Source organism: Poecilia formosa, unplaced genomic scaffold (genome assembly GCF_000485575.1).
Source record: "Poecilia formosa unplaced genomic scaffold, Poecilia_formosa-5.1.2 Scaffold661, whole genome shotgun sequence".
Lineage (NCBI taxonomy): Eukaryota > Metazoa > Chordata > Actinopteri > Cyprinodontiformes > Poeciliidae > Poecilia > Poecilia formosa.
The window spans coordinates 159794-173542 of record NW_006800600.1 but is presented as its reverse complement, the minus strand read 5'-3'; the positions used below and the strand labels follow the sequence as shown (position 1 = coordinate 173542).

Here is a 13749-nt window from a genome sequence, read left to right as displayed (position 1 = left end):
AAACACTAGTTCCACTAAAGCTAAAACCAACATGGTATTTAGCGTTAGCTAATGCTAAAACGTTGAATTCAGTAATGTTGCTACTCTGTGTGTCAACGACAACATGAGCAACAACATAATAAATTGTCAACAACAAGGTTGTCTGTTACAAAACAGACAAATTAAAATTATCTGTAGAAATTAATTTAAGGAAAGCTAAGTGCGCTAAATGTTTTCAGAGTTAGCAAAACAAGCATTAGCTCTGCTGTTAGCACAGTTTTAGTCACATAAGTGAACATCACTGTTTCTGTTCGTTGCTGTTTGGAATCTGACCTGAGAAAATGATGGTAGATTTAAATATTCACACAGGATGAAAAGGAAACCATGAAACTGCTGCTGTAAAAATTTACATCTTCATAAACAAATTATTTTTTACAGCGCTAATAACTGTATAAACTGTTATTAGCGCTGTCATCTGCTGGTTTATGGCTCACCATAAACCAGCAGAGCTGGAGCAGAGACCTGAAGCAACCAGATGCTGAAAGTGTTTCGAGGAGAGTCGAGGTCGGCTCAACAAACCAAACGACCCTGAACAGAAACAGACCGTGACCCCGTGACCTCTCCACTGATGGAAAACACTCCAGATGTTTGCGTAGACCTCCTGCCCTCCGTTGCTCTGGTTGGTGATGGATCAGCTGAGCTGAAACAAACGGAGGGAATCTCATGTTTGGATGTTTCTACCAACTGCTGGATCATTTATGAACGTAGAGAAAACCTTTGGGATTTTGTCACATTCCCAGATAAAGGAAGCTGAGCCCCAGTACAGTTTCCTGTTTGCATCTCTGTAAAGAACCTTATTGGTTCTGTTAAAAAGAACTATCCTTCTTCAGCCATTCATTTCACCACATCATGTCATTTCTTCCAGGTTTATGTTTCCCAGATTTCTCTAGCGGGTCGTTCAGCCAATCAGGTCAGACTTTAATCCTGAACGGTTCAGAATGGACTGAAATTTGTAGATAAAGAAACTTGATTAACTGGATCTACGCTGTTAATTAGACATTCCTAAGAAATGTCCCTTCCAGGTGCCACACCTGGTTCTGATGAACTGCTGTCTAATTACAGAGGAGCTGCAGGAACGCAGCATCAGGGCGTTGACGGGTCGGTTCTGGTTAAACCGTCTAACATGTCAGGAATAAAGGCCTGTTTGAAACCAGCTGGGATCGGACCGGGTGGTTCTGTTGGATTAAAGTGGACTAAGCAGTGTGAACGGCGCCACCTCCTGGATGGAGCCTCTCTGTGTCGCTTTCAGGAACTCTCATGTTTTTCTGGTTATTTGCTGTCAATGGATTTTTCTGCCGTTGTCTCAAACGGACCACTGGGAGAACCTGTCCCTGAATCAGACCAATAAATAAATAGATTGGTCTGAAAAGGCGTAAACACTTTTACTTTCTCCTCATTCAACAGTAAAATCACCTTCACTGTGTTTATGGGACGCAGTGATGAGGAGGATGATGGGAATCTGTGGCATGAGGGAGGAATCCTCGTGTCAGACAATCATCATAAAGAGAAACATGTTTGTTTTGTTTCATGCTAAGTGTTTCTGATTCATCAGTGAATCTCCACCCTAAAACCTGCAGCAGATCCTCCAGCCGACGTTTCCCTGAAGCAGCAGGAGTTTCTGCTCCTGCTTCAGTCTGAGGACGGATGCTGGAGGAATTATTTGCTTCTCGGTCATTTGTTTACCACGCTGCATGAAAACCAGGAAATGAAGCCGTTAGTTTATCCCAGCAGCCGATCAGAGCGGAGATAAGCTCAGGAACAATGGAGGCTTTGAGGAGCCAGAAGGGCAGTTTGGACTGGACCAGCAGAGATCCACAGGAGGGTCCAGATCAGGAGATCCAGATCTGGAGGATCCAGATCAGCAGATCCAGATCAGCAGATCCAGATCAGTAGATCCAGATCAGTAGATCAAGATATGGAGATCCAGATCAGCAGATCCAGATCAGCAGATCCAGATCAGCGGATCCAGATCAGGAGATCCAGATCTTGAGGATCCAGATCAGCAGGTCCAGATCTGGAGGATCCAGATCAGCAGATCAAGATCTGGAGGATCCAAATCAGCAGATCCAGATCTGGAGGATCCAGATCTTGAGGATCCAGATCAGCAGATCCAGATCTGGAGGATCCAGATCAGCAGATCCAGATCTGGAGGATCCAGATCAAGATCTGGAGGATCCAAATCAGCAGATCCAGATCTGGAGGATCCAGATCAGCAGATCCAGATCAGCAGATCAAGATCTGGAGGGTCCAGATCAGGAGGATCCAGATCAGCAGATCCAGATCAGGAGATCCAGATCTGGAGGATCCAGATCAGTAGATCCAGATCTGGAGGACCCAGATCAGTAGATCCAGATCTGGAGGATCCAGATCAGTAGATCCAGATCTGGAGGACCCAGATCTGGTGGCCACAGTTGAAACACCTGGGACTGAAACTCAAATATCTAATTTTAACAATAGAATCAGTAGAAACCTGTTGTACTTTGCTCTACAACCATCCACAGACGTCCTTAATCACAGTCAGATTTCTTATGATTCCTGAAACGGATCCTGATCCGGATCTCCAGGATTTCTGGAGTCATTTCAAGGTTTTTCCAGGTGTTTTCAGTTTCCAGGTCCTGTAAAACATTTCCACAGTTTGTTACAACCTGACTGTTTTATTTGGATTCAACACAAAGTGACTCCATCCAACCTCAGTCAGGTTGAACATCAGTTTTCAAGTCTTCCCTCAGATTCTCAGTTGGATTTAGGTCTTAACTTTAACTAGGCCATTCTAACTCATGAAGCCACATCTCCTTATTGCACTGCCTCCGTATAGCCACAGTCTGAGGCTTCATCCCTCCTTCCTGTTCAGTCTGCTTTAAACCAACTCCAGTCCATCTGCCTAGTCAAAGTCTGGTCCGGTTTTTGGAGATGTGAACACTAAGCTAACTCTGGTCCTCCAAACCTCAGTCTGGGTTCGGTTGAAGGGAACTCTGGTTCAGTTTGAATGTGAACGCCCAGCGGACCAGAGACCGCTCCAAAAACAGGAAGTGGACTACAGCGCAGGGCATTCTGGGTAAATACGACCAAAGCTAACGTGTTAGCCTAGCGCTAGCAGCAGAAATGGCTCCTGGTCTTTAGCTAAAGAGAAATCCTCCAACCGCTAAAATCTGACGCCTCCATCTTGTTTCCATCTGGTGAAGAAGGAAGTTGCTCTCAGTGTCTTCAGAGGTTTTTGTGTCGTTTCCTTCAGTGGTTCTTGGTGCAGCGCCCCCACAGGCCAGGAGGGAAACAGGTTGGTTTGACTGAGAACCACAGCAGCTGGAGGTGGAGCAGTTGGTGGAGTTCTGGTTCCAGTAGAACCGGGTCGACCGGACCATCAGGAGGAAACGGTCTCAGTCACATGACCCTAACAGCCCCATCAGCGACCCTTCTGGATGAGAAGAGAAACATCTACTGGTTTCTTTTTGCTAAAATTCAGATTTGTGTGGTGGAAGTGAGACGGTTCTCCTTTCATTGATTCTCACACCTGAGCTGTGGATCTCTGCAGCTCCCCCAGAGTTCAATGCTCTCCTGGCCCAGGCTGTCACTTCAGACTCTGTTTACTGAGTCTGTCCCATAAACTGGCTCTTTGAGGTCAGACAGTATGTAGATACTATCTCTACCCGGAAATGATTTGGCAGTGGGATTTTTGGAGCATTTACATGTCGACCAACGTTGGACTGGGTGTGTCGTCTGTCAGCAGGTGAGAGGCAGGTGACACTGTGGACAGGTGTTCAGGTCACCGCAGGGTCAACACTCACCAGAACAGAACCGTTACTCAGTCCGCCCTCAGTTTGGTCTGACGGCTCCTCTGTTTTCATGGCCTGGATCTGTCTGGACTCTGGAGAACCTGGAGAACCTGGAGAACTTCACTGCTCCTCTGTGTCGTCCTCTGTCCCCTGTGTCGTCCTCTGTCCTCTGTGTCGTCCTCTGTCCCCTGTGTCGTCCTCTGTCCCCTGTGTCGTCCTCTGTCCCCTGTGTCGTCCTCTGTCCTCTGTGTCGTCCTCTGTCCCCTGTGTCGTCCTCTGTCCTCCGTGTCGTCCCCTGTGTCGTCCTCTGTCCTCTGTGTTGTCCTCTGTCCCAGTGTCCAACAGGAAGAGGTCAGGCTGTGAATGTCTCCAGACTGATCCTTGTCCTCCGTCCACAGGAACAAGCCCGCCTATGTGATCATGGTGAACCTCGCCCTGTCTGACGGCAGCTTCTCCCTCACCCTGCCTCTGCGCCTGGCGTACTACATGAACAAGGGCCACTGGTCCTTTCCTGACTGGCTCTGCAGACTCTGTGTCTACGGCTTCTACGTCAACCTCTACTCCAGGTAGGACAGGAGTCGTCCTCATGCGATAGGTTTCCCTTTGGTTTGGGGAACATTTCAGCTCCATCCCTGCTCTCTCTGCCTGTCAGCATCCTGCTCCTCATGCTGCTCAGCCTCCTCCGCTGGTTTTCCATCGTCTATCCACTGCGTCATAAGTACACGAAAAGCTTCAGGTCAACCTTACTGATGTGTCTGGGAATCTGGCTGTTTGTGGGCGTGTCCTCTGTGCCCTTCCTAGGCAGCGGCGTTAAAAACAGGTAAGAGTCAGCGCACCAGTGACACGTCTTTGTGCCTGGGATCAAGCAGATGATCCCTGGATGCTGAAGTTTCTCTTCTGACTCTTCCAGAGATGGAATACCTCGCTGCTTTGAGCCGGGTACTCCAAAGTCTTGGTCCCGTATTCTCAGCATGAACTACGTGGCGTTGATTTTTGGATTTGTGCTGCCGTTCTTCACCATCATCCTGTGTTGCAGCAAGATCATCCACTGTCTGACACACCCACAATGTTCTCAGGACCCGGAAACGCGCATGAAGTTAAGGAAGAAAAACAAGCGCTCAGTGCACCTGCTCGTCATGGTGATAGCGACCTTCCTGCTCTGCTTCCTGCCCTACCACGTGATCCGGACCCTGCACCTTCACGCCATCAACGGCCACTGGAACTGCGGCGTCACCAACCTGCTGCAGAGGGCCGTGGCCATAACGCTGTGCCTGGCGGCGTCCAACAGCGTGGTCAACCCGCTGCTGTACTACTACTCCACCAAGAAATTCAAGGAAGACGTTGAGCACACTCGGCTACGCTTGAGTAGACGGCTGTCTTTTAGAAGTGGCTCCGTAAGATCCACTGGAAAGGGCGGGTCGATCAAAGGTAGACCCTTAAATCCAAGGGAGGCAGAGCAGAGTCAGTTAAGAACACAATGTCCTGCTACAGACCAGAGGAATCAAATGACTGAGAAACTTTTTGGATGCGTCTTTTGACTGAAATGTGCTCAGTATCTGTCCAGAAAACTGTCAGGAGAAACTGCTGCAGATGATGGTCTTTGAGTCACACCACCACAGATTTATCTCTGTCACTTTTCCTTTTTCTTTGTCCAGTTTTTAACTTTGTCATTAGAGCGGGTTTGTAATCTTGGGTTTAATCTGAGTTCTAGTTGAGATCAGATTATATTCCAGAGGAAGTAGGAAGGAGTTCTGTTCTCTTCTGGAGGAGTCACATGTTCTCCTTCATGGTTTCCTCCATATTGTTGCTGTTCAGGTAAAAACATGTTGTACAGGATCCTCTCCAGGTCTACAGCGCCCTCTTCAGGCCTGACTGGACTGAACAGGAACAGGAAACCTTCTTTTCCTGGGTTTTCATAGTTTCCATTGACCTTGAAGCACCGCTGCTCCCTGTGCCACCCAGTAACCTGTTTACAGGGAAATAACCCTGCAGCAGTTTCCTCCTGGTGATTTTTAAACCTTGTTTATCGTCCAACCATGAAGCCGTCAGAGTGAAGCACTGAAACACTTTTGGGTGGGATCTGAACGTGAGGTTCATGTCCTGCTCATTATTTAACTGTCTTTATTATTTTTAGAATGTGTTGGGATACCGTACGGCCATGTAAACAGGAAGCTTAAAATGAAGGTCCAGCTGGACGTGTCGTCCCTTCTGCTCAGTGTTTATGTGGATTTTTATATAAATCATTCACTTCCACAAACTCTGTCACTGTCTGTTTGTATCCTGCTGTTTAATGTTAATTTAATGTCTAATTATAATTATTGTTATTGAAAACATCAACTGAGGAACTGATTTAAAATGTTAATGGTTTACATTCAGCTCACTTCAGACACATTTAGCTCCATTTACATCTTGAACCAGTTGTATATAAATCTATATACAGTCATTCCTCAACGCCAGACATTAAATCACACTTTTCCTGTTTTATCTCTGTTATATTAATTTTATTTACTAAATGTTACATTTTTGGGAGATTAAAAAAAACTATTCAGTTGAGTTCTACATTCAGCGTTTATATCCATTTCCTCAGTATTTGTAGGGCTGCCTTGTAAACTGCCTGATTGTATTGGGTTTCTGGAGTTCTGGCCCATTCCTCCCAACAGAACCAGCTGAACTGGGTCAGGTTTGTAGACACCATTGTATGGGTGTCATATTGTAAAGTTAAATCCAAACTAAGAAGAGTTATTTGGGTTATTCAGCCTGTCAGAGGAGGAAAAATATAAAGATTCACTTTCCAAAGTCGTATTTTCACCATGTTATTCATTACTTTGCAAATGTTTCAAACTAAATATTTAATTATCAAGCTTAGAAGCTATTAGCTCCTAAGTTAGCTCCTAAGAAAACAAGCTAACTATTTACCTCTGAGCTACATACTTCGTTGGTAAACATGTAGTTCTGATTAGCTCTGGGCTAACTAAATGTTCATTTTAAAGCGAAGTATGTAGCTAGCTCACCGCTAAATATTGAGCTAATCCGTAAATTCACTAGCCGATTTGCGGAAGTGGGCTACCAAAGTAAAAGCTGGTTCTTGCGAGCATCCAGTATGTGATGAGAAAAAGCCTGTTCTACTATTTTCTGCTGTTTGAACGCAGAGGCTTCAGATCAGCTGTTGTTTGGCTGTTTCAGGACAGCGCAGGATCAACTACACATAGAAACCTCTGCTGGTGAGAATCCTTCGGTTCTGATCCATCGCTGCTGCTGTAGCCACTGAAAAACGTCTGGATCGCCTTTAACGGCTCGTCCTGTGTTTAAAGCTGAGATGTTGAACAAGAAGAGGGAAAGAAATGATGATAAATATTTGACTGAAGCAGCAGTTTATCAAGAGATTTACAAAACACAGCTTTGAAATATTTAGCTTTAAGCAAATGTTTACTAAATACTTGGCCTGCTAAGCTAATTAGCCCATATCGTTTTGGCTCCACATTCTCAGTAGAAGTGAGATCTTTGTGATGCTCACTGTCACTTTGTTGTCCTTAAATCACTTCCTAACTAATCTGCTGGGGGACATTGTCCATCTGGACAACCGTCTGTCCAAGATTCAACTTCCTCACTGATGTGTTGCAATGTTGCTTTAATATTTCTGCATAACCTTGTTTTCTCATGATGCCATCTATTTTGTGAAGTGCACCAGTTCCTCCTGAACGAAAGGAGACCCAAAACATGCAGTTGGGACGGGATTCCTCCAGAATCTCAGGTTTTTGTACCAGAGTTCGTTTGCAGGCTCTAATCTGGGGTCTTTAGATGATTTTGCACCAATGGCTTCTTCTTCTCTGAGTGGCCCTTCTTCCCTGTGGGTACATGACTGGTTTCCCATGAATGATGACTCTCCTGCCAGCTTCATCAGCATCTCCACAAGCTCTTTAGCTTTGGTTTCACACCAGAACCTGTTCCTGTCTGGGACCCAGAACCTCCTTCCTGGACGTCCCCATCCTGTTCATGGCTGAAAATCAACCAGGAACCTTCAGACATCTTGAAATTAGACCCTGGGATGAATCAGACTGGTGGAGGAAATCTTCCTGGTTTTCTTTTAATTTCCATGAAAATTAAAATGTGTTTGAGATCTCCGTCTTTGCTTTTAAAACTGTTTCAGGGAATATAAATTTCATGAATGTAAAGTCCTGAATCTGAAGAAAGTCTCATTATTCTGAACAAAGAGAAATAACTGTGGTAACCCAGCAAACCTAAATGAGGAAAGATTTGCATATTTATGGATAGAAAGTCCAGAGTTGTTCTTCTCATGAACAATCCTCCAGAACCTTCAAACCAAACTCTGTTAAAATGTCATTATTCTGTTTTCACCTGTGAAAAACGCTTCAGCAGACATGAGACCGTTTCCTTCAGCTCTAAGGTCAGTCAGCATCTGGTTGGAGAATATCTTTAGTTTTATTTATGGCTCAGAGGCGCCACCTGCTGGTGAAAGAGAGTTAAATCCTGGTGGCAGTGAAGGGTTGATGGTAGGAGCCCAGAACCAGATGAAGTAGTTTTCTCTCTCTGGTGTTGGTATAGATATATAACAGGTAGAAACATCCGATCCAGGAAGCATCAAAAACTTAGCAGCAGCTTTTAATTTTCTTCAAACAAAATGGAAAATAAATCACTTCATAAAATCCTCCTCTAAAGTTTGTCACAGAAAAGCAGCAACATATTTTCTCCTAAATGTAAACCTCTTAAATGATTTTTGAATGGATAAAATCCATTTGGACCACAGGTCAAAGGTCAATCTGATGAAAGATCATTGAAATTCCCCTCACATCATCACATCCAGAGGTTTACAGAAATAAAATCCAGATCAATAATGTCAGCGCAGTAATGCGTTCTTGACCAGCAGGGGGAGCTGCAGCCCCGTGAACTGAGGGAGTTTCAAACAAACTTCATCAGGATCCCAGACCACGCCCCAAGGAGCTGCGAGGACCAATCAGCACGCAGCCCAGAGGGAGCTCACACAGAGGTCAAAGGTCAGGAGCAACAGCCTTTAAAATGAACGGGTAAAACTGAAATACGTTTTATTTGTTTTACAGCTGTGTGTGTGTGTGTGTGTGTGTGTGTGTGTGTGTGTGTGTGTGTGTTTCCTGACTTCCAGGTGTTTCCTGACCCCTCCCTCCCTTGTTTTCCACACACAGAACCGTCTCTGTGCTGCCGTCCTGATGGAAACAAAGAGGCAGATCATGTGACTGACTCTCTGGAGCTTTGATCCGGGTTTAGACCAGGTTCTGTTCAGCTGGTTCTGTTCAGCTGGTTCTGTTTAGCAGGTTCTGCTCAGCTGGTTCTGTTCAGCTGGTTCTGTTTACCAGGTTCTGTTCAGCTGGTTCTGGTTCACCTGGTTCTGGTTCACCCGGAGATTCATGTCTCCTAGAGGAGAGCAGCCTGGAACAGGTCCTGGTTCTGGTTCTGGTCCAGTTCCTCTGTACCACCTGAGAACCGCCCAACCCCACCCTGATGTCACACACCGGGTGGCGGCCATCTTGATGTTCTCTGCCTGACAGATGCCCCACTCCATCAGTTTTCGTCATCCTATTAATGAATGAATGAATGAATATACTTTTTTACTTCCCGGGGGAAAGTGACTTGTCAGTACAGCCACCAAAGAACAAAAACATGACGCCTCAGCCTCAGACGGTACCTGAGTCCATAGGGGGCGCTGTTGTTTCTTTAGATGAGAAAAAAGAACAGGAGGTAAGAAGAGGGGAAAAATACATAAAGCACCTCGGCAAAGGAGAGTAGAAAGATTAGGGAGCAAGAGAAGAAAAAGGCATCCGCTAAATAATTAAATCTTTTCATATAAAGGTAGCTTAAAAATGCTAGCTAGCTTCAGCACTTCATCCAAGATATTTTCATGTAAAAGATGCAAAATATTTCCACAAAGAATGAGATGGTGTCAAAAAATATTCTAAGTGCTTTTTGCATGCCTTAAAACAAAATCCCTAGCTTCAGCCTTGTTACTCTGGTTCTGTAGAGCTCTACCAGATCTACCAGATCACATGGTGGTGCGAGTCTGGTGGGGAGGAATCTTCATCAGAGTGAGACCTCTGTCAGTGCAGCAGGTCTGAGAGTTAGCCCTCCGGAGGAGGAACCGGGAGGAGCGGAGCCTGTAGCGGGGCGGAGCGGGTCTGAAGCCGAGAGGAGCGGGGCGGAGCGGAGCCTGTCGCGGGGCGGAGCGGGTCTGAAGCGGGGAGGAGAGCGCGCCTGCTCTCTCCTCACGCACTCACCGCCGCGCGGCCAGGCCACCGGCCAGCCTCTCAGCCTCTCTCCCCTCTGCTTCTCCTTCTCCTCTGTTCGGGCCCGGTTCTCCTTGACTCGCCCCCCTCCCGGTCGGACCGGACCGGACCCTCAGACCCCGGCCGGACCCGCTGACGGATCACCGACTTCCAGCCGCTTCTGTCCCGGGACCCGCCGTGATTCGCCGCCCGGCCTGCCTGGCTCCAGGTCCGGGCCTAACTTTCCCTCTGCCCGGCCCTCCGTCTTCCGGTCCCTCTGACGGCCTCCAGAACCGGACGGTGACGTCACCTGGGAAAAGTCGGCCGGGATCCTCCGTTAGATCCGGTTGGAGTGGGAATAAAGTTTTATTCTGAGCCGGACCCCCCGCCTGGCCGTCCCGGTACCGACAGGCCCGAACCCAACCGGAACCAGAACCAGGATTGTTTGTTTACTTGTTTTGCTGCTGGAGGACAACATGAGGACCGAGTGAACCGACCCACGACAGGTGAGTTATCCTCCGGTCCGGGTCCAGTCGAACCGGAACAAGTTAGAAATGATACCTTCAGGATCAATAATCAGAGATTTAGTGAAGTCAGGTTCCATAATTAGATATTAATAATTATTTCTGTTCAGAATAAAGCAGAGAAAACATTTCAGAAAATAACGTCATGCAGTTATTATTTATGTTTATTAGACACAAAATCAACATCCTGCAAACATTTTCATTAATTTCTCATAAATAAAAGTTTGATAGACAGAGGATGACCCGGTTCTGATCCGATGTGTTGGATCCAGTCAGTCATGTTCTCTTGTTCTGACCCGGTTCTCCATCTTCCTCCTGAAAGCAGCTCCTGTTTGGCTGGTTGACAGTCATCTGCCTCTGATGGACGTTTTATGTTTTCTTGTATGAAAAGCAGAAACTGATTCTGGTAAAATGTTTGTTTTTCTAGATTATTTTTAACCTTTTTATTATTTAAAAGACCTAAAAATCATAATAATGTTGTAAATAACAGACTTTAAATTCACCAGATCACCTGATTTAATGTTTCTATTCCTTTAGGATTGTTTTTTTTAATTATTATTCCATTTCTGGAAACATTTTTCTCCAGAAATCAGATTTCCAAACTTTCTGAACTTTATTAATCATATTTCATGTGATTATTGGAAAAGGAAAATGAAGCAGCAGAATTTATTGATGAGACGTCGTCTCCACATTCTAAACCTCAGATGTTTGTGAATCAATATCGCCATGACGACATCAATCACTGTTATCAGAATATTGACATATTTCTGATATGATGCAGCCTGATCAGCTTCAGCTTCTAGTTTTCACTTTTTAAATAAAGAAGGAAAACAAGTTTGAAAAAGTTAAATAAAATATTTAAGAATCCTGAAGAAAATATTTATCAACTTTTTATCAGTTCTGTGATGTAAATCAATATTAATAACAGCAGGAAGCTTAGAATCAGGATGAGGTTTAATCTGCTGCTGCTGAGGACTGCCAGTCAGCTGGCTGAAACCAGGCTGATACAGGTGGGAAATATTTCCACTCTAGTTGTTTGTTGGTTTCCTCCAGGGTCAGATCCTCTGGTCATGTATTCATGTCTATTTAATCATTAAAATGTTTCTCAGCTGCAGCAGGAAAATGATTATTTTTCTGTTTTTAGTCGTTTGATCATTTTAGATGTTTTACTGTAAAACTTTAGTGAAAATAATGTGAGATTAAAGTAAAACTGTAATCCAGTTCATCCAGCGATCAGAACCCGGTCAGAACCCAGAGCGCTGACCCGGTTCCTGTTCTGAAATCATGAAAAATAACAGAATAATCTGTGATGAACTCAGAGCTCCAGCAGCTGGAATGTTGATGGAATCACATCCAGACTGATAAAGAACAGCTTGTTTCCTTCTGACAGCAACGCTGCGCTGTGATGTCATCAGTGATGTCATCTTCCTGCAGAATCATTCACTTCACATCCAATCTGCAGATTTCTGTTCAGATGAGTTTTTTGGTGTGAGCTCTGCAGTCAGCTGCTTCCACTTAGCAACAACCGCAGAATGAGCTTCTGATCCATCTGCTGCGTCCCGCCTCACATTCCTGAGGTTTACTGAGGTCTCACCGCTTCACCATTTCTCTCTGGTTCTCTGAGGTTCTCTGAGGTTCTGTGAGGTTTCACCATTTCTCTATGGTTCTCTCTGGTTCTCTGAGGTTCTCTCTGGTTCTCTGAGGTTCTCTGGTTCTCTGAGGTTCTCTCTGGTTCTGTGAGGTTCTCTTGCTGCAGAGAGCCAGGTCAATCTGGAAACCCTCGGCCAAACCGCAGTGTCTCCTCTTTCTCTGTTCCATCATCATGAGAAAGAAACTCAGAATGTGAGAACTGCCCTGCTTTCTGCCCCACCCTGCTTTCTGCCCCACCCTGGTTTCCCACTGGGACGTTTCCACTCAGGTGGGGTTTCATCACCTGCAGGATCAGGTGGATCACTCCAGATCACTCTGGATCAGAGCAGATTCAACAGATTTAATCCTGAATCCTGATCCGGTTCTGGTTCTGGTTGCTGGTCCAATTACAGTCGGTACCGTCTGCTGTTCACCTGAGCAGCAGGTGAGGCTCCGATTCCCTCCAGGTCCGGACTCTGAGACTCGGAGCGTCTCTAAAGTTAGCCGGCAAATCTCAGCTGGCATCTCAGCTGTCCGAGTGTGTGTGTGTGTGTGTGTGTGTGTGTGTGTGTGTGTGTGTGTGTGTGTGTGTATTTATAGCTGCATGTTGTTTGGATTCTGTTCCAGTGTTATCAGGCAACAGCTCAATGCCTCTGACCAGACCTGACTGAGTGGGAGGACCAGTAGGAACTGGGAACCAGTCAAAACTGGGAACCAATCAGAAGTGGGAACCAGTCAAAACTGGGAACCAATCAGAACTGGGAACCAGTCAGAACTGGGAACCAATCAGAACTGGGAACCAATCAAAACTGGGAACCAGTCAGAACTGGGAACCAGTACAGTGAACTGGTCTCATCTTCAGAGTCCCAGCCGGTAGAACAGACCAGAATCATATCTTCTCTAACTCGCTGTGGTTATTTTCTGATGTTTATTAGAAAAAGTTTCAAGTTTTCGCCTGGATTCTGCTGCAGTTTCCATGCCAGGCCTCTAGACGGCGCTGTTATTGTAGCTTGACGTGGAAACATGGCTGCAGTTTTGACCCTTAGCTTCCAGCTCATTTATAAATCAGTACCCGATTAACAAATTGCTGCTGTAACAATGGATATTCCACATCAGACGTGTCAAACCGAACAGGCTAAGCGGCTCCTGTCGTTATCCGCCGTGTTTTTACGTTTGTCTGTAAAGTGAAGAATAAATCCTGGAGCGTTTTGCACATGTTCATGGAAGTCCTTCCCACTCTGAGGGGGATGTTCCCACAACGGCCGTCTGATCTGGTTTCAAAACGGGCCGCTGATCAGTGGAGGCATGTAGCGTCTGGATCGCTACAGGTTAGCATTCGGCTTCCATTAGTGGGAAAAGGTTCGCTCTGTCAGGGAACGACTGGGAATGTCAGGGAACGACTGGGTAATGTCTGGGAACAACTGGGAACGTCAGGGAACGACTGGGAATGTCAGGGAACGACTGGGTAATGTCTGGGAACAACTGGGAACGTCAGGGAACGACGGGGAACATCAGGGAACGACGGGGAACATCAGG

At 45.9% G+C, this 13749-nt stretch overlaps 2 protein-coding genes across 3 annotated transcripts in view; both read left to right on the top strand.

The window, feature by feature from the left end:
* Positions 1–3346: 3346 nt before the first annotated feature.
* On the top strand, positions 3347–6140 carry LOC103130684 (cysteinyl leukotriene receptor 2-like). Its single transcript, XM_007542149.2, has 3 exons — positions 3347–4375; positions 4462–4629; positions 4720–6140. The coding sequence occupies exons 1-3, from the start codon at positions 4230–4232 to the stop codon at positions 5345–5347; spliced, it is 942 nt and encodes a 313-aa protein (XP_007542211.1). The 5' UTR covers positions 3347–4229; the 3' UTR covers positions 5348–6140.
* Positions 6141–10029: 3889 nt separating this feature from the next.
* Positions 10030–13749, top strand: part of LOC103130683 (kinesin-like protein KIF1C) — a 29695-nt gene continuing 25975 nt past the window's right edge. The window contains exon 1 of one of the 2 annotated variants that reach the window (XM_007542148.2): positions 10030–10566. The gene's annotated coding sequence lies outside the window, so the exon portion shown is untranslated. Of the gene's footprint in view, positions 10588–13749 lie in introns of both variants that reach the window. The other variant, XM_016666101.1, reaches the window with a different exon arrangement.

Bases quoted from the DNA above. Each gene is read 5' to 3' on its own strand.
- LOC103130684 (XM_007542149.2), top strand. From the start codon at position 4,230: ATGGTGAACCTCGCCCTGTCTGACGGCAGCTTCTCCCTCACCCTGCCT. The intron at 4,376-4,461 runs GTAGGACAGGAG...TCTGCCTGTCAG, and splicing joins TACGTCAACCTCTACTCCAG to CATCCTGCTCCTCATGCTGC. The intron at 4,630-4,719 runs GTAAGAGTCAGC...TGACTCTTCCAG, and splicing joins GGCAGCGGCGTTAAAAACAG to AGATGGAATACCTCGCTGCT.